Source organism: Lolium perenne, chromosome 3, assembly GCF_019359855.2.
Source record: "Lolium perenne isolate Kyuss_39 chromosome 3, Kyuss_2.0, whole genome shotgun sequence".
Classification (NCBI taxonomy): domain Eukaryota; kingdom Viridiplantae; phylum Streptophyta; class Magnoliopsida; order Poales; family Poaceae; genus Lolium; species Lolium perenne.
This window is the reverse complement of record NC_067246.2, coordinates 211715318-211736080: the sequence shown is the minus strand read 5'-3', so window position 1 is coordinate 211736080 and position 20763 is coordinate 211715318. Positions and strand designations below refer to the sequence as shown.

Below are 20763 nucleotides of genomic sequence, written 5' to 3'. Positions count from 1 at the left end.
TATTATCAGAATTTAGACCTCTCACATTCCAGCAAAGTATTCTCCATTTCCCTCTAGAAATGCGACACATAATTAACAATAATAACCACACTAGTACATTACCCCTACCTTGATGCATAGCAACAAGCAAAAGACCCAGTATATTAACCAAGCACTTACCATCCAGAGCACATAACACATAAAACCAGGTACACTGACCCATAAACTCAACCAACTTAACTGACGAACAAAAGCATATTAACCAACACCAGAACTGAACACAATAAAGACAGGACAAAGACCATATAGCCTATTCATCATTCTCCCCTTTCCGTTCCTTGCAAATAGGTTAAGCTTCAAGTTGCTCCCTAAAAGAGTTTGTCAGCACCTTACCATTACACGACATGACTTGTTCTTTGTTGTCAATAAGGTGTACAAGTATCTTCAAGAGCCTCTCATTGGTCAGCTGTGAAGCGGACCTTGCACTATGCGCGCCATACTGTTGATGGCGGACTTCGGTTTCGCTCTTCTTCCTCCACATTACTTTCTTCCTTCTCAGATGCCAATTGGGCTGGCAGCATGGAGGATAGGCGATCAACCGAAGCATATGCTATATTCTATGGAGGAAATCTCATCACGTGGAGTGCTCGCAAGCAAGACACGGTTTCTCGTTCGAGCACAAAATCTGAGTATAAAGCTTATCTGGGTGCAACCATTATTGCGAGAACTTTGTGTTCAACAAATTCAAACTTCAGTGTTGTGGCGTGACAATATTGGTGCAACCCATCTGTCATCAAACACAGTGTTTCATGCACGAACAAAGCACATTGAAGTGGACTTACACTTTATTCGTGAACAATTGCTTAAAAGAAACTTCAGATTCGGTTCATCTCCTTCAAAGATCAAATTGCAGACATCTTTGCGAAGCCTTTACCTTTACCTTTGTTTGAACTTTGTACACACAATCTTAATCTTATAGTGCCATTGAAATTGAGGGAGGGTGATAGAATATGTGTACGTTTGTTAGAAACGTACATAGTCTGTTAGGTTTGTCAGGTGTCTTGCTAACCAAGATAGGATCCTACCTATCGATCGATGTAAATCCTGTAATGTGATACATAAGGAAAGTAAAGCCAGCCCTTGAGCGGTGCTCAACCTTCATCAGTCTCTTCCCTACCTTCTAATCCTTTTATGGTAATAATAGGTAATAATAACGTTTGTGTTGAATGAATAAAGAAATACAATTGCGTCAGACACAAAAAAAAGTTTGCCTTGCACGATGGTTTTAAGTAGGATCTCAGACCATTGAAAATTCAATCACCACATTCAGTTACAGGTAACATGAACGAAAATGCTATTATTGCCAGGTTTCATTCAATCAAAATGGTGACTGAAATGTGCCTAAGCAATAGCGTTCCCATTGCTGGTGCTCAACACCAAAAAGGCATTGCCAATTGATCAAATAAACCTCACAATCCTCAACACCTCTTCAAACAAAAAAAAAAAAAATGCAACTTAGCAAAGATATCAAATGAGACGCATTTCAACCTGGAGGTCAAGCCCTACTGGAATATAGATGATCGAGTACAAAATTCTAGTCCATCCTTTTTGGCATTATTGCCGAATGTAGCAAATTCACAAGGAAGCAAATACTTGCCTGCCAGCTACATAATACTACAACACAGACACTAACGATAAACAAGATCATGATTGCCCTTTCTTGGCAAACCGCTGCAAGGCTTTCGGCAGCTCAGTCTTCTCGCCTACCCGTTGCTTCTTGTCAGGCTGCCCCTCAGTTTCCTTGTACTGGTCCAGCAAAGGCCTCTTGGCCCTCAGGACCACTTCCTCCATCTTCTTGGCCCGCTTGCTGGGCTTGCTCCTACCCTTGGCCTTCTTCTTCACCCTCGTGTTTTTGGCAGCCTCCACGGCATCTTCAATCTCCTCTTCAATCTCCTTCTTGGTCTTCTTCTCTTTCTTCTTTGGCTGCCTCACACTACCAATCATATTCGGGTTGAGCATGATAGTCTCCGGCTGAAGCTTACTAAGGAGGGCCTGCACCTCCCTCTCCCTCCTTTGCTTGGCAGTCTCCACAGGATTCTCAACAAACGTGTCAAAGTTCGCCTCACCTGATCCAGGAACTATAATGGCAGAGAGACCCATGGAGTGTCCAATCCCACAGATATCCTCGTAAGGGCGGAACAAAACCTTGCCGGCCTGATATCCCTTTACTATTCTATGCTTCATATAGATCTTATAATCCTGGCCACCACAATCCCTGTATATCTCTACTAGAGACCCGTTACTGCCGGCCAGCAACCCCTTCTGGCTAAAATCTAAGGACTGAGCACGTGCAGCGTACGAGTGCACAACCTCATACTTCCTCAGATCCCAGATCTTAATCTTCCTGTCAACACCTGCAGTTGCCATGAGGTGACCGCCCCTGTCAAATGCAACAGCAGTCACGGGGCCATTGTGGCAAAGCATTGTCACAAGTGGTTTCACACTGGTTGGCTTCCACATGGTAACTTTGCCACCAGCATGTCCAAGGCCAATGACAGCATTGTAGGGATTTACCCGCATAACATCCGTACGCCCAAGACCTGTCCTGTAGTTTGCAATCATCTCACCAGTACTCATATCTTGGTAGTGAAGCTGCCCAAAGCTGTTTATAGATGCCAAGAGAAAGTATTTTTCCAGAAACTGAAGTTTCAGCGATTTACCATGTTCCTGTGAAACAGAAGAGTTGTCACTGATTAGACTCTCAAAAAAACTGCATTTTAGAAATAGCACATCTTCAAATATGCACCGATTACAAACAAATTTATGATAGATAGCTCTAAGAATTATGTTAATACAGAGTTATCATGCTTAAGAAGCAAAAGTGTTGTCCCAGGAAATCCCTAACTTTCTAGTGCAAATAAGTACATAACTGGAAAGCCCTCTGGCACAAAAAAAAACCTCATAAACATTAGTTGACGAACTACCTATTCAGCCATTTGCATTCAGAGCATTCTCAAAAGCTTGAAGTTGTAAAATATGCATCTGGATTTCGCACTGATCTCGAGCAACACAAGGTTTTGATGGTACTTTAAAAATCATCTGTCATTAGTTAATTATGTGGATTCATAAGAATAACTATGAATATGAACATTCTGTTATTAAGTACATTTTTCTACAAACTGACTACAAGCATGTGTAAAATTGACATTTAGAATAAATTTCTCAAAATCATAAATAACTAGGATACAGTTACCACAAACACAAAGATATTCACAACAGAATTACCTTTAGACAATGAATTTCTGTGCCGTGACGATTATATATGTACGGATACCTGTTTCAACAATATTCTCGTGAGGAGCTACACAATTTCATAAATAGCATGAGTGCACAACCCTTCAAGGTTCCTACCATGAATTGGTGTAAAAAGAGGAAAAAGGAGGCGAGGCAGCAGACCAACTGCTAAGCACCATTTCTATGGACAGTATTAACCAGCAACATATTAAATAAATGATGAACAGTCCCAAAGTCAAGACCAACAAACCATTCCCAAGTATTGAATTCAGAAGGCAATTCTAAGCTGTACCTACCTCACATGTTTATGTACAAATAATTCAAGATACTGCCAAAATTTAGGCTTCTTGTTCACAGATGTCATATTTGTGATGATATCCCTCAAGGTAAAGTGTATGAGGAACCACTTAGTGAATTATATAGCACTGTTGGTCCACAAATCAAATCATTGTGTTATATTGGTTCTTATGTTTCGGGATCTGAGCACAAGTTGATGTGGACTTTCTAGAGCATCAGGCCATAGGGTGATCTTCTTGCATTCTTTTAACATTACAAGATGGGAAATGTTGATATATTTTATGAGCAATGGAAATATGTTGCAAAGCTTAAGTCGAGAAATTACTTTTTCTGGGCGACTGCAAAGAGTTGCTCGTTGTGTAAGAATGCCACATCATGCACAGTTTCCCTCACCTAGAAAAAAAAATCAGATAAGTACAGTATAAATTAATTGCAAAATAAGAAATAACATTAGAAATGTCCAGAGTCATTGCGATTATAAGAACGAGAGGATAGTTCTGGAGAAAAGTGGGGGATAACAGTAACATTTTGACCAGGGACAAAACAATACAGGAGGGCTTTTTCTGTTGGTCACTATCAACATTGAAAGCTACCAGAAAATCATCTCGATAATACAGACTATCAAGGTTCAAAGAGGTACTATTAGCCGCTATCTAGATGCTCCAGACAAAGGGAGGATGAAGACCAAATGCCAACCTCATAAGCAAGATTCTGACTAAATTTTAAATCACTCTTTGTTGTTGTTGTTGTTGTTGTTGTTGTTGTTGTTGTTGTTGTTGTTGTTGTTGTTGTTGTTGTTGTTGTTGTTGTTGTTGTTGTAAACTTCAAACAGAAATGGAATAAGTAAATCCACATACTGGGAAACTTCTTAGATACTGAAAAAGCTGACCTGAAACTCCTTGATGAGATCCATATTCAACATATCCATCATAGCAATATGACCTTTTCGTCCCCCTACTATCATGTAGCGGCCATTTGATGTGTATTCAAGTGTATAAGGACCAAGAACTGCAAGAAAACAAGGGTTAGTCAGCCCCCTCATATTTTAGTGGTTACAAATCAATAACTGAGGAAGTTCAACAAGGTGGCCACATAAAGTATGTCTAATGTTGAAGCATAAGAGCTCACAGCAAAGTTGTCTCACTCAATTACTCAAATAACTGAATCTGTTTAATCATATGAAACTACTAGTGTCAATATGATGTTATGGTTATAAATGTTTAAAAATTAACTTTCGCACGTACCTGTAGAAGACAATCACAGGAAAATCTTAAAAAGGCATGCCCAATAAATATCAAGAAATAAATACTTTAATTTGGAAATTATAATCATCTAATGGTACTCTATAAGTATCATCAATGGTGTTTTCTGTCGGAATCTGAATTATACATTGTTGTTACTGGTACTGGATCATGTAGGAATGGTGGCATAATTACAAAGAGCATACAAAAATTACGTAGTTACCAGGTAGGATCATATCAAATGGTTTTTTTGAACTCGAAATGTCCACTTCCTGAACAATAGATTGTTGGTCATATCTATATGTCTTTTCGAAACCTTCAGGCTCTAAGTAGCCCCCCTCGATAGGCAGAAACCACTGCAGGTTAGCAATAGAAAATCAGTATAACGCAAATTCTCTTATATGTTTGCTTGATAGTTATCAAGTACAAAGATCAAGAAACATAAGGTAGCCAGATAAGAAAATAAACATAACAAGGAGTTTTAAATTGTTCGTGTGCTAGTGTGCTACATTGTTGTTCCAATAAGCCCCATGAGGTTATGCAAGACAGCAAGAGTTCATAATAACTGATGACGTGGTACGAAAAAATTAATCTAAAGCAACAAACTATTCCTACAAAAGGAAAATTTACTGAGCAATCTTTTGTTGGCTACCACTCATTTAATGGCAAAGCCAGATAGACCCATGTCAAATTTAACATGTAATAAGTCCCGCAGACATGAGCTATATGATAGAACATCAACAAGACATCAGTTTAGAATACCAACTTCCCTTGTATCATGCACACTCTTAGACAGCTACTTATATAGTTGTATAAAGCAACAAATCCACCAAGCATCACCTTTTCAGTCTGTGCGGCAGCTTTGGCAGATAGTCCAATCAGCTTCTCCTTTCCAGTAAGCTGTCCTTTCAATTTCTTATCACGTAAATTCTGCAGAGCCATTCCAATAATATCAAAATGTCAATAGAAATTAGCGCTAAACTTCCACGACTACACTTGTAGGAGAATAATAGTTATACCGCCAAGTTAGCAGCCTTTCCACGCGAGAACTTGACCACCTTCATCTCCATTACTTCGACTGCGTCTTGGTGGTTCTTTATCCCCTTGGGATCTTCTTCCTTGGCGATTCCCATTCTGCTTAGTGCTCACCCTACTGCAAAATCAGTACCATCAAAATATTCTCTTGAGTTTTGTAACATCCAAAGGTTGCAGCATTATTGGGTTTTGCCACTCCGTCTGTTGCCGTTAGAAAGATATCTTTCCGATTAACTGATATAACAATTTCCCTTCCTACCGCTGTGCCAATCTACTTTAGGGATTCCCTTCTGTTCTTCAGCTCGAACAGAACCCATGCACAGAGAAGGCCCCGACCACCCTATGGCCCTCCCAGCGGCGACCACCGCATCCCCGAGCCCCGGCGGAGGATCTCCTGAGTGGCACACCTCCATCCCTGCCAAATTATCGCCCGTTTGTTGTGTGGAGGTCCTTATTTTTGTTCTCTGTTCCATGTGTCTACGGCTGGTACAGGACTGAACCAAAAAGAGCATTAGAGATTCTTGTCAATGCCTAATTCCTGTCATGTTGAGTTGAGCTGCTAATTTATGTGATATAGCATGTTGAAGTGTTCTGATATGTTGTGTCATATCCTGTGGTTATGCCGTCGAAATGTTTCAGCTCATTTGCTGAACGCATGCCTAAATTTGATCAACTGCATGCTTAAAATTGGAACAGTTGAGGAAAACATGAAAGGGTAACATATGCATCACTAACGGGGACTTCACAGAAATGGTAAAAATCAAAACGCCTGCAACCTTTTGATGGTACAGACATAAATATACTAGTAGATCTTTTAATGGTAGGGGCCCAATTTTCCCATAGAAATTAGACAGGCAATGCAAGCATGCAACAAGCGACGAGCAGGACACAGGAAAGAAGCAGCAGCCATAGCACAGCGTCACAAACACAATCACGCAAGCAGCAACCGAAGGAACACTTACATACACGCAGACAGAGGAGCCGGGAGTCGAGGCCGGCGGCACGACGAACTTCCGCGCTGGCGCCCTAGGTACTGCGAAGCCGGGATATGCGGAGGAGGATGACTGGAGAAGACCGGCCGGTGAGCGCTTCGGCGTCGGCGGTGGCGCGCAAGAGAGGGCGTGTAATGGGCTAATGGCGGCGGCGGCGCCGTGACGAACGACTAGGGCTCGGTGCACCCTATTTGACGCCCGTTGCGTCAAGTAGTAGGTTGACGCGCACCTAGTTTTCTTCGTTTCAGGCGAATTTGGGCTGGCCCATTCCTTTCCTGACCACGTATTCTTTTTCCCGTACGACAGCATCTTTTTTCATTTCCCTCACGGAAGTTTTTAGGGCGGATCCCTGGTCGGGTATAGGGCCCGGCTCATTTCCACTTTTTTCTTATTTTTTTTCATTTTTCTATTTATTCTTTCTTTTTTTCCTATTTTTTGTTTTTGTTTTTGTTTCTTTTATTTTTTCCTTATTCTTCAAATTCATAAAATGTTTAAATTAAAAAAATTAAATTTGAAAACTATTCAAAACTTAAAAATGTCCGAATTTGAAAAATGTTCGAATTTCAAAAATGTGTCGAAAGGTGGATGTCGCCGATCTTCTGAATTAGTTCGTCGGAGAGAGCCGCCTAGTCGGCCACACCATGGCCGGCCATTGATGGACAACCAAGAGATCCTTGGATTCTGAATCGATCGAGAGTGGAGGATGATCGTGTGTAGGCGCACATTGCTTCCCAGAGAGATAATCTACTTTTAAAGCCTCAATCGAAAAGGCAATGCATGTGTGAATCGAAGCGACATAATCGATGCGCCGGCGTGCAAATTGGTGTGAATGGCCGGCAACCATCATATTTACACTTGCAAACACATACGCGTCGACATAGCATACCACCACGAAGCATCGACGCATTGAAAAGGGAAACATCGCAGGTATAACAAAAATCAGAGCAAAACGAGGCTTAGCCATAGGTCGATATTTGCCGAACCTAATCAGAGGCATGCTTTTAAATGCAACCGTCACGCATATACACAAAGCCAGAGATGAAGAAAACAACAAGGAAATTACCATTTTCGGGTATAAATGGTGACAAACGACATATTTTTCTACTCGTCAGTTCTAATGACTAGACCGCAAATATTTCAGTGTCAGGCCCCCAAGTTGACCCCCCAAGACAGAACAAATGACGATGTTTTATTTTGGTCGTCAGCGGTAGACTTGTGGAGACCAAAAAATGGCAAACCGGTGACAATTTTTTTGCGCCTATTACTGGTAAGGGCCACCAGCGGCGGACCGTTGGTTTTGCATCACGGGTGTTGTTGCAGCTATAGGCCTTTTTCCAGTAGCGGCTATGAGCTGGTGCGCCAACGATATTTTCTGGGACTTGCCCAGACCGGGCTACCTTTTATCACCGGCGGGCAGCCCTCTGCGTGGTAATGAGTCACCACCGGTGAGCCTTCCACCGCGTGCGCCGGCGGAAAATACCACCGACGTGCACCTTTTTCGGTGCGCCGGTGGTAACCCGTAATCCTAAGTTTATAGGCCTTTTCCTAGTAGTGGCAGCTAGAGATGCGCTTATTGTCAAGTGATCCATGTGAAACCTTCGCGTTGCGTGGAAGCCTCTGCATCTTGCATGCATGGACTCTACAAAAGCGTGGATCAACTGGCGCACATACCGGCATTATTCTTCTCCTTGATGAGCAAGCATGGTGATGTTCATAATGACCTCCAACGGAGCAAAAAAAAGGAGCTCCAACATGATCTATGGACCAACTCATCTACCAAACCCAACACTTCCGGACACAGAGCTGAAATTTCGTAATTCGGTATAAGATAGTTCAGCTTAAAAAAAAAGTAGTCTGTTAAAAATAAGGACTTAAGGAGATGGTAAAAGCAGCTAAAAAGACCGGTTTAAAGAAGAGCAAAGAGCCACACATTACCTCTAATGCAAAGTAGAGTTGCAGTTTTGTCTAGATACGAACAACGCAACTATTCTGGAAGCGGATGGGAATATAACAGATTGGCCGGCACCCTCTCTATCAGTATCAGTCCTGCCGATGCAGCTTGCATGTCATTTGATACCGGCAGCTCCATTATGCATCTGGCCAGTTATTAATTTGCAAAGTGAAGATCGACTCGGTCTAGTAATCAACCGCCGAATTTTCATCCAAGTGCTACATTCCCATATGCAATGTACGGTTGGTGGTCCATGCATTCTATCGGTCTGCGGTGACAGGATCTTATCTACTGTATCTGAATCTGATGGACCTAGTGGCAACCATTTTTTCTACCTGCTGCTCCAAAGTCAATACTGGTTAAGTTCTAACTGAATTATCATTGGCGATTGGCCCTTTTGGTAATTTATTTATCAATCCTTACGATTTTGCTAAAACTGACTTTTCTGTTCTGTTTTCTGAACTTTTTAGAACTAGTTGTATATATGGTTCTAATTAAAATCGGCTAGAGGGCATTATTAATATCGTATTAGTTAAGATTAACATCTGTGCATTAGCTGGTCAATCGATCATGGTCTCTTCTAACAGATACTGTGGGGAATATAATAGTCTAAACGTACAAACCAATGGCGCCATGGATGCCCTTCGAGCCAGGTCACCGGACGAGCCACGAGCTAGCAAACTCTGCAAACAAATGATCGAACAAGGTGCAGGGCTGGACTACAGAAGGTATTCTGTCGGTGAACCAACGAGCAATAATGTTCGTGGAGAGAGCAACTTAATCTGTCTGACAGCTACGGAATAACTAGCTAGCGTCGCCGTCTGTCTAAAATTCAGATAATCGTGCGAACACGACACGCTTCCAGACTCGCTGCCCTTCCTTCGCCGTGCCGGGAGCGCAACGTCGCTTATTCCCAACAGAATGACGAGGGGAGTACTCACTTCTCACCTGCTACAGACTTTCGAACCCCCGGGAGCAAAATACTTCTTTTGTTCTTTGTTTCGCTGGATTTGTTTGTAGGGGAAACATGACTCTGATGTGCACTTTATTAATAATCAAACATACTTACGTCGTTTATAAAAAGGAACCAAAATAAAAGTAGAGGGATCATCATCCCAGGTACAAGAGCTAGAGGATTGAAAACTAAATTTAGCAAGTTCATGCGCCACCTCATTTGCCTCTCTTGGGAAGTACTCGTAACTAACTTTTGCAAAACTAGAAGCCAGGATATTGCAGTCATAAAAAATCGCCGCTGCTGCAGTAGCCGAGAATCCTCTCTCTTTCATCGTCTCCACCACTTCCGAGTTATCTGATTGCATCCTAAAATGGTTGCATCCAAAGTGTTGAAGAAGCCGAGAATCCTCCCTCTTTCTTTTGTTTCTTTGTTTCTCTGGAACTAAGGGTGTGTTTGGTTGCTCATAGCATTTTTAGCATATGGAATCATGGATCCACGGAGCCATGATTTATTGGGCTAAGTTATAGTTATATTGTGCATCTTGTTTGGATGCCAACACTTATTTTAAAGCTCATTTATGAACTTTGCTTGGTTGCAAACTAAGGCTAATTACGGCTGAAAGGATGCAAATTTTTCGTGTTTGGTTGCCGAGGAACTAGTTTTGTGGTCACATCTTCTTACGAGGTGATCTTAGCACGCACTACTCTGAGCTAACAAACATCATATAAAACTAACAAGCAAAAAATTGACGTTGTTTTAGCTCTAGCTGCTAGCAAATACCCCGGAAGTTACCTAGCTACTACCAAATAGCAGTTCACTACGATGTTACCTAGCTACTACACATAACACTTACACACACAAATAGGGAATAGTTCATAGGACAAGACAACATCACTTATTTTCCATTTCTTCACTTCAAGCATAGATGATAAGGATTATTATCATGTAGAGGGACACCATGGCCAACATCAATGTCGCCAGGCTTCATATCACTCTACTCGGAGGAAAAGCCACCAAGGCCAAAACCAAACATCCAAGTATGGAGAAGGAAATATGCAAGAACAAGCTTAATTTGGGTGGGGAAAGGATGAAACGGTTTCTGGTCAAGGATCTTTTATCTATTTTTCAGAGAAATGACCCTCTCAATCGGGGACTCTAAGGCTAGAGTGTTCGAGATTGAAAAGTTCGTGGGCGTCCCTTGGACAGTGCCTTGTAGAAAACTCATTAAGATTGTACCTAGTTGACCTGAACGGTAAAAGAATATCAAGACGACAAGCATATCCGGCATCATGGATTGATCCTGCACATCCAGCTAACACATATGTGAACTTTATATCGAAATCAATAGCAACAAACACATTTTCACTGGTAGTGCTTTCTCCCCCTGTATGCATGAGATTGACATTTGGGCACTCTAGCAATGATATGAGTACAACCAATTTCCCCAATGCAATCCTGACATGAACAAATTATTACGCATCAATGCAATATAATCATGTCAAGAACTACAAGCTAGAGTTTCTCACACTGAAATATGGAAACCATCGGTAGCTTTCTTGTATCTTCGTTGGATTTTGAGCAGATGGTGGCTTGGTAACCCCTCACCCTATATGTGTTCGATCACAAGGTGGTTAAGAGGGGCTCTTCTCATCTCAAGCATGATGATAGCCTCTACATCGATATTGTTGTAGATGTAGTTCACATTTGTCATCCTCTCTCTATCACGTTAAAAAGTGGGAGTATATGTGACAACGGGCCTGTAATTGTGACGAAATGCTCTCTTGTGGATTAGAAACATCCACGCTTGAAACACACCTACAAGATAGCTACTTGAATGACGAACTTCATCCTCTTCCAAATTAAATCGATGTTGCATAAATAACTATAAAATTTGCCTTAAGCTAAAACTAACTAGGTAAGGAGCTAACAATGGGTGGAGGGGGTTATAGGTGTTTACATACATGGTTGAAGAAGGCGATGACCTGCCAGAGATGCATGGAGGCGAAGGGGATGAGACAGTTACAGAGAAGAAGATGACAAGCTAGTGCCCCATATCCGCGAGTCCACCCGTTGTCGGTGCCTGAGACGACAGAATGACGGAGCCGGTGCCGGAGATCTTCCAAGTCAGAGCAGCCGGTGATGTAGATCTAAATCACTTCCACCTAAGTGGAAAATGGAGGAATGATTTGTTCTTCTGCTAGTGGTGACATACTAAGAGGGAGGTGAGGCTACATTCCACGCCAGCCGCCCAATCATTTTTTCGCCTCCCGCCATCTCCGGGTTTGCTGCCTCGCGCACGCCTTTCCTCTCTTTGTGCACACCAGCGTCTGCTGACTAGATATGCTTGATTCGTTTGTTTCCCTCGAACCTGGTTTCATGCTGCTTTGAGGTTCGCGCGAGACCAGAACGTGGCGTACCGCGAACAACCAAACAAGTATTTTTTGTCCCATCTCGAGAAAATTCTTCGTGAGCAACCAAACACGTCCTAGAACTTGAGTTTCGAAGACCGTAGTGCAGCGAGCTGCCAACCATCAGAATCCGAAATTAACGGCAAATTGTCAAAGTTGTCAGCTTGGCAAGCCACTCGGCAACTCCTTGTTGGGTCGCGCCTTGATACCGCCATGCGATATGAGGGTCCTTGTTTTTATTTACTTCGTGTTCTGAGTTTAGTCAAGGCAAACTTGTAAAGTATGACCAAATATTTAGAAAATGTATGAGCATCAACATCTATAATATAAAATATATGCTATTAGAATCTTCATAAAATATATTTTCATATTATGGAATTTTGATATTATGGATCCTGATATTTTTTATGTATTTTCAGTTAAAGTTTACAAAGTTCAACCTTAAGTAAACCTAGAAATCAATGTAAAAATAAATGGGAGAGTACTAGCCCTCTCGAGCTTTTAATCCAACTTTTAATGATAGGTGTGCGCTTAGCACGGCAGCATTTCCTCACTGCCGTTGGCTGCGCCGACTTCTCGTGAGCAATATCCATTCGCTTGACCTCGCAGCCTCGCAGACTCTCACAGCGCACGGCGGCTGTTGTTTCATTGCGTTGCGTGGCAGAGCATCGCATCGAATCGCATGTTTCCCTTTATTATTCCACGGGCACATCAATACATCATAACCTCTCCGTCTCCGGCAACCACCGCTCGGTACGCACCGTCACACCAGCTCACCTCCAGCCGTGACCCTTGCCCCACCCCACGTCCACCTCCCTATATCAGCCACACGGCCACCCCTGGTACCCATCACTGCACTACCGCCCTCTCCTGCAGCCTAGCTCCATTGTGAAACCCACACAGAGCACCCACAGTTAAGAAAGCAATGGCGGCGATGAGGAGCGGCATTGCCGTGGTGGCGGCGGCGTTCCTGGCTATCGCGGCGGTGTCGCATGCGCAGGCGCCGGCGCCGGCGGTGACCCCGAGCGGCCCGCAGAACGTGACCGCGATCCTGGAGAAGGGCGGGCAGTACACGACCTTCATCCGCCTCCTCAAGACGACGCAGCAGGACACGCAGCTCAACAGCCAGCTCAACAACTCCTTCAACGGCAACGGCTACACCATGTTCGCCCCCACCGACAACGCCTTCAACAACCTCAAGTCCGGCACCCTCAACAGCCTCACCCAGCAGCAGCAGGTGGCGCTGGTCCAGGGCCACATCCTGCCCCAGTTCTACACCATGGAGTCCTTCCAGACCGCCAGCAACCCCATCCGCACCCAGGCCTCCGGCGCCGACGGCCCCTTCACGCTCAACATCACCACCACCGCCAGCAACAGCCAGATGAACGTCTCCACCGGCGTCGTCGTCGTCTCCGTCAACAACGCGCTCAGCGTCGCCAAGCCGCTCGCCGTCTACACCGTCGACAAGGTGCTCCTGCCCCAGGAGCTCTTCGGGGCCAAGGCGCCCGCCGCCGCGCCCACCGCCGCCAAGGGTGATAAGGCAAAGAAGGGTGACGCCGCCGCCGGGCCTGCCGGGTCGGATGACGACGTCACGCCCGCGGGGAACGCCGCCGGCGCAAGGACCGTCGGGTGGGGAGTGGCTGCCATCGCCGCCCTTGTTGGCTACCTCTTGTGAGAGTGAGATCCCCCGGTGCTAGTACCCACGGATGCGACCACGAGGCCATCAATGTGCATAGAGTTTCTCTATCGTTGGTTGCCGCCGCCAGCCTGCCGACGGTGGTGTTTCTTTCCCTCTCTGTTCGAAGTCCTTCCCTTCCATTCCTGTTCTTGCCTCCTTGCATGGTGGTTTTGTAAGATTTGGGTTATCTTATTGAATTTATTATGTGTTTGAGGTCAGCATGTCAATGATGCGCTACACTTTGAGTATAGTAACTAGACCCTTGGTAGTGCGATTTATCAGAGAATTGTGGTGCCCGGCACGGCAAGAGACGACTGTCGGTGCTTTACTCGCGTTAGGTGAGCTGATAACGACCTGACCTACTAAATCAAGCTGAGATTTAGCTACCACATGCTGATTAGGACGAGTTCTTCTCAAAATGGGATAATGTACATGTCGTAGAGTTTTCGATTTTGGATTTATCAAAGCTATGGGGTCCGACTTTTTTTTTTTTTTTTTGCACAAAGAAGGGGTCAAGAAGACCCCGGAGAAACCTCAATTATCATCAGTGGTGGGTACAAATTTACAGACAAGCCCTTTTACATCACTCGCCCTAAAGAACCAGTAATTAGAAGATAAGGCCTGCCATCTTTCAGAAAACACCCTAGAACTAAAGATAAAAACGCAATCGAGTCCCTGGGCGTCACCACCACAAGTCGCCGGCGTCCTCCAAGCGTCGCCGCCGAAGAACAGGGCGCAGATGCCCGAACACCCAAGTCCGGCGAAGATCCGTCGCTGCTGGACGCCTTGGAGCCACCGGGGACGCACCACTTGGTAGCAGCAACGCGCCGAGCTCCGCAGCAGGAAGGAAGCTGCAGGGCCTCCGAATCGGAGGTTGTTGATTTCAGGCCGCCATGCCGGCCATGGATAGCAGAGGCAGAAGTACCTCTAGCTGTGAAGAACAGGATGAAGCAGAACCACCGCCACCGCCTCTCCGTCGATCTGCAAAGGACAGCTCCATCAAGGGTTGCTTCCTCTTCTCCACCACCATGGTGGCCAGGGAAAGCAAGATCCAGGACGGATCTATCCAGATCGAGAGAAAAGCCTGAGAGCTTTATTGGGGGAGTTGTGGTAGCGCCGCCGCCCTCCGCCTCCGGCTCCGACCATCGGAGCGCCGCGGCCAGCAGCCAGACGACCACAAGCCACCGGGAGCCTCTCCAACTCCGCCATGGCCAGACTCCCATGGGCATAACGCCATACTCCACAGGGGAAAACAAGCTAGATCTAAATCTAAAACTAGCCCTATCTACTCCGGCGCCCTTCCTTGACCATCTCCGGCCGGCTAATCCGTCGGAGGAGGCCTCGGAGCGGCCCGGCCAACGGAGGTCGACCCTCAACCTACTGTAGCTGGACGAGAGGGGGGAGGGGGGAAAATGAGAGCCCCGGAGGCCTCTATGGGGTCCGACTAGGCTACTAATCATGGAGTTGGTGGAAGTGCGGAGCAGAGTGGCCAAGCAAAAGCAGGGTCCATTCTTTTACACGACCACGTGCTGCCGAGTTCGTTCGGTAACGAGTCGATTTCATCGCAAATTCGCAATAGTACAAGTACTATATCCGCTTGCATGGAGAGCAACACCAATGCAACAGACTCAAATTTGCTTGAGGTGACAAATGTTCGGTTTGCCTGTAGTTATTAGGAGTTCAGGACGCACCAGAAGCTTTATCGCCCGGCAGCTGTCGCGCGCATAAGACAATTTTAGATGGGTATCGGAAGTAAGTCATTTAACCTTGTCTAGATACGTCTGTATTTGAGCATGCTAAATAAATTCAGAAATTCATTCGGCTCTAAAGTCACCTATTTTCCAAACAAACATAATAGAAATTAAGGGTATCTCTAGCCGAACCCCTATAATAGGTAGGGGTGTTGGCGGTGGCGGCGGCCCTTCCTCGCCGACGTGGGTGACGGCGGACGGGATCTCCTCCTCGACGCAAACGGCGAATCGGCCGGTGCGGGTGATAGGCGGCGGCGGCTCTGCGCTGCGGTCCCCTCCCCCGTAGACTCTCCCCCGCAGCACACCGGCAGGGGCTGGTGGTGGGCGGCGGACCCTATAATAGGTAGGGGTGTTGGCGGTGGCGGCGGCCCTTCCTCGCCGACGTGGGTGACGGCGGACGGGATCTCCTCCTCGACGCAAACGGCGAATCGGCCGGTGCGGGTGATAGGCGGCGGCGGCTCTGCGCTGCGGTCCCCTCCCCCGTAGACTCTCCCCCGCAGCACACCGGCAGGGGCTGGTGGTGGGCGGCGGCCAGGCCCATGGCCTGCGCCATCCCCTCCCCCTGCCTCTCGCCGGTGAGTGGAGGCGATCTCGGGCTTCTTCCACGACACGAGATCGCCCGGGGCAGCAGCCTTGGGTACGACGGTGGAGGTGGCCCTCTTCTTCGCCGGAGAGGGTCATCCTACGGTTGGTGGGGGTGGATCTTTCGATCTATCACCACGTTCCAACGGCGTGATGGAGGAGCATGGAAGCCGGCGACGGTGTCGCCGGTGGAGGGTTGGAGTGGCCAGCCCGGGATGGTCGCCGACGTGGGGGTTCGACCTGAATAAAGGCGGCGGTCCTAGGGCCTCTCTTGCGTGAAGAGGAAGATCTATCGGAGACCTGGACTCGTGATCTGGCCGGTGTGTTGAGTTCCGGAAGGCTCCGCCGGCGAATGTAACAGTGTTTTTTGCCTGGAGTTTGCTGGATCGGTGGTATTCGGTCGTGCGCACCCATGCTTTTATTTCGATCGATTGGTTCTGGAGGGAGCGGCGCGAAACTCTTTTTCTGTGTTGACATCAAGTGACTATGGATCCATGATGAAAGTCGGAAGGAGAGAAGTTCATGAAAGCCGGAGGGGAGGACTAGCTAAGGGAGGTTCAAGTCTCCGCGCTGTTGAGAGACTTGATTGGTGTCCGGGCTACACAGCAGCGATATGAAAGTGGGAGCGACAACACATGTGAAGTTCAGAGTCCTACCTTTCAGGGTGAAAACCCAAGGTCTGGCCTTAACTGGTTGTGCCTGGCAATGACCTTGTTGGAGGCATTGTTTTTGAGAGCGAGGACAATCTTCAGGGTGAAAACCTAAGATCTATGATCGGGCGACGACGATGTTAGAGCAATGTTCCCTTCTTGGAGGCGTCGTTTTTGGAGAGTTGTATTTCAAGTGTTGTCTTAGCGGTGGATGTATTGCTGTTGTTAGGCCGAGATGTTGTAGCGTGAATTTTGTTTCTTAGTTTTCTTTTCCTTTTTTGGCTGTGTGCATCCGTAGTGCTATTAGGGTGGTGCGTTGTTGCAGAGGCTAGGTGTAATTGGTATCTTTTGATATTAATATATTCCCTTTATTGAAAAAATAGGTAGGGGTGTAAACGGATCGGATCGGATCGAATATTGTTGTTCATATCGTTTATCATATTTTTAATGGATTCAGATCGGAACTAATAATGGTCGAATGCGCATTACGAATGCGAATTATATTCGATTGCGGATATGGAGCGGATTCGGAGTAAACTCGGGTCAGAAAAGGATATTCAATAAAATACAAATAAAAATAAGAAATATGATTCTTTTATTATGTAAAAAAGTAAGCAAAAAATGTGTAACATTGAACTATGTCCAAAGTTGCACACTTCTTTGTACAACAAACCAACTTGTGTACGAAATAATACCCGTAGTTGGATCTGTAGACTAACTATGTTTTTTAGGTATTTGGGGTTGGACAAATTTTATCGGATTATCCTCTTTGGGATATCAGATTATCTCCAAAAATGTCGAATAATCCGTATCCGTCAAATGTTATCAATACCATATCTCTGGATATCCGCTTGACCAATATCAACATCCGCATCCATATCCGGTGGATTCCGAAAAATGCATACCATATCATCAAAAACGGATGCGGATGCATATGCGAATATGAAACATAAATTATCCGTACCATTTACATCCCTAATAATAGGTTAAAGAATAATGTTTTTTTTCTTTTGTTCTCTAAATTACACCTAGTCGAACTCCTATAGTAGAGAGCCAAATGTTTAGGAGTCCGCCTCCGCGAATTCTATGGATTTACTCGGTCATGACCATGCGGAGCAAATTTCACAGCCTCCACCCTTGCACGCACCTTCCCTGCCGCACCGCCCATCCCCGCCAGTGTTCACTTCGGCAAACACATGTTGCCTACGCCGATAGCCTGTACCTTACTTCGGGCCAGTTCTTTTGGAGCTTCTACACGGCTTAGAGGTGAGGGGCAGCCTAAGCCCAAAAGAACTGGATTTTAAGCCGTGGTAGGGGACAGCCGGCTTCAGCCATTTGTGTGTAGTGGGGAAAAGCTGGGGTACCCCAGCTTCCCGCAGCTTCCCGAACGCCAGCGAAACGGTATATAGCTTTACCCCTATCGTTAGCCTTATTTACGTGCAAATGCCACCGCAGAGCTAGTAGCAGACCGAAACGTTTTCCTCTTGCAGTTTCGATCGAACCACCTACGACAGAAAAGGAACGAGCTAGGGTTCCTTCGCCGCCGCCCCCGACGCTCCAGCCGCCGGTCGCCGTCCCCGATGCTCCCGCCGTCGGCCGCTCGCCTGCCGTCCCTGCTGCCCGCCGCCCCCGACGCTCCAGCCGTCGGCCGCTCGCCTACCGTCCCTGCTGCCCGCTGCCCAATCTCAGGCCGCATCCATTCCCCGCCATCCGTCGCGCCACGAGACACCGTCCCGGCAACTCCGGCCTCCGCCCCATGCCATTCCCGACACCAAAAGCTTCCCCTACCTATCGCAGCCCGATTCCATGGCGGAGGAGGTAGCTCGCGACCACCCCTTGCACAGCGGCGACCCAGATCGAGGCGAGCTCCATTCTCTGTACAGGGGTATTTTAGATTTTTCATCACAGCACTCTCAAAATAAGCCAAGATGACAACAGCCGAAAAGAACTGGATGGAGTTTTCTCTACAGCTTCTTTTCACAGCCGTTTATTTGGGCAGCTCAAGCTGGAGCAGCTTCTGCACAAGCTGAAGCTAAAAAGAACTGGGCCTTCGCCCACCTCCCATACTCGGCTTCGCTCGTTGGTGGCTATCGTTGCCGGAATCGGGTTGCAGATCGAACTGCCGCGGCCATTTCGATCCCGCTGCAGATTTGTTCGAAAACGAAGCCACCAGATGATGATACGTCGTAGATCGGCTGCTATCGAGCTAGGCGTCGCCAGAATCGAGGCCCCCGGCCTATTTTCCGACGAGGAGTATCCGGCCGTGGAAACTTTGTTAATCGACCGGCGACCGGCTGGACTGTTGTTCCGCGGCTTCTACGTTGGCTTTCGGTCGCCGCGCAGCCCCGGACCGGAGGCCTTCTCACCCCTCTGCGTCAGTTCAACTCCGGCAGTCGCGGTTCTCACCTCATTGGTCCATGAGATGTTTGATGAAAAAACAAGGTGAGTTTTCTTTTTGTGTTTTTCAATTTCTTTTCGACGGGATTCAACACAAATATTTGTTTGTAGATGAAAAGTTTGAGGGAGATGATCTTCGACAACTCTTCGTCAGAGGAGGAGGAAAAACATGAAGATTTGTAAATGGCTATGATCATGATTTTTAACAAGGATTTTCGTCAGCCAAGGCTACTATCACATTTCGGCCGTTTGTACATCAACCGAGATAGATCGAAGGGGCATGCCAAGTTTATGAGAGATTGCGATAGGGAAAACCTAAAAAAATCCTCCGCTGCCAGGCCCCCACCCTACCCCTCCTTCATCCTCCCGTTGCCGCCAGAGGGCGTGACCAGGCTCAGCTTTGTTGTTGCCGGTGGCGGCAGGGCTTGCTCATCCGCTTGCGTGGAGGATCAGAGCGGGAAAGCTCCTCCAAGGTTTTGGGTGTGGTGCGCTCGCCGGTCACCACGGCGTGGTGGCTACCCGACGTGCGGCGGCGTGAGCGGTTGCACGCCTAGGGTAGCGATGGCATGCCGGACAACGACCTGGGTGCTGGCCTGGTGATGGTGGTGGTGGCTTCCGGCGGTAGGACATGTCGGTGGTGGAGGTGCAGGGTGGGACGGGCGAGATGGGTGTAAGCCCTAGGTCGGTCTTCTCTTTATCCTCTCTTTGATCCTGGTTGTCGCCGGTGGAGGGTCGGTCGGCTTCAAGGCATCTCGATACTATTATGGTATTGTGTTGTTGCAGATGCTGGGTGTAATTGATATCTCTCGATATTAGTATATTTTCTTTATAAAAAAAGTTATTTTGGTCTGTAATATTTAATAATTTTGTGTGCCTCAATGGCTCAAAGTGTAGAGCTGCCTGCTAAGAGAAGAAAAAGGGCGGTTATATAAACTTATGTTTGGTTTAAATGATTTGATTTCCAACTATGCAATTTAAGTACAGGGGATTAGCTAAAACGGGTTTTTCTTTGGATAAGCAAATACAGAAATGGAGTAGGGAGGTTTTTACTTCTCTAAAATATGAGAGTGCGGCTAGAGATACTCTAACTACCTCGTGTTCCATGATTCTTGCTGCGTATTTAGATATATCATTCAAATACGCGATAAGAATTATTGAACTGATACTATCAGTTATAAGCCTCACTAATTAAGAGCCATGTGCCGTGATCACTTGGCACGTTACCATCGCAAAACAATCAGCATGGACCATTTTGATCGCAACTCCGTTAGTTAGGGCATCTCCAGTGGCCCGACGCATATTTATGTCCGTTTGTGTTGCGCACGGACACAAAAAACGTCCGCATGTCCGCATGCGTCTGCCATTTCTCCGGTGATAGAGACGCATTTATTTGACCGCATGAGTGATTAGAGAGGAGAGAGAGGGAGGGATTTTATTTATGTGGCTAGGAATGACCGCATGCATGATTAAAAGAGCAGAGAGAGGGCTGCATGCAGCCCAACCGGACACAAACGGACGCGTCGGACGCGCGGACGCGTCCGCACAGACGCATT

At 46.4% G+C, this 20763-nt stretch overlaps 2 protein-coding genes across 3 annotated transcripts; one reads left to right on the top strand and one right to left on the bottom strand.

Moving 5' to 3' along the window:
• Nucleotides 1-1409: 1409 nt before the first annotated feature.
• On the bottom strand, nt 1410-7023 carry LOC127343254 (probable U3 small nucleolar RNA-associated protein 7). Of its 2 annotated transcripts, none has more exons than XM_051369382.2 (8): nt 6813-7023; nt 5831-5964; nt 5652-5741; nt 5035-5167; nt 4460-4578; nt 3896-3963; nt 3265-3313; nt 1410-2706 (listed from the first exon to the last, which is right to left on the bottom strand). In XM_051369382.2, the coding sequence occupies exons 2-8, from the start codon at nt 5942-5944 to the stop codon at nt 1684-1686; spliced, it is 1596 nt and encodes a 531-aa protein (XP_051225342.1). In that variant the 5' UTR covers nt 5945-5964; nt 6813-7023; the 3' UTR covers nt 1410-1683. The 2 variants fall into 2 exon arrangements, with proteins under 2 accessions (XP_051225342.1, XP_051225341.1); XM_051369381.2 differs by having other exon boundaries at nt 6809-7022.
• Nucleotides 7024-13026: 6003 nt separating this feature from the next.
• Nucleotides 13027-14048, top strand: LOC127343253 (fasciclin-like arabinogalactan protein 11). Its single transcript, XM_051369379.2, has one exon. The coding sequence runs from the start codon at nt 13078-13080 to the stop codon at nt 13825-13827; it is 750 nt and encodes a 249-aa protein (XP_051225339.1). The 5' UTR covers nt 13027-13077; the 3' UTR covers nt 13828-14048.
• The last annotated feature ends 6715 nt before the right edge of the window (nt 14049-20763 follow it).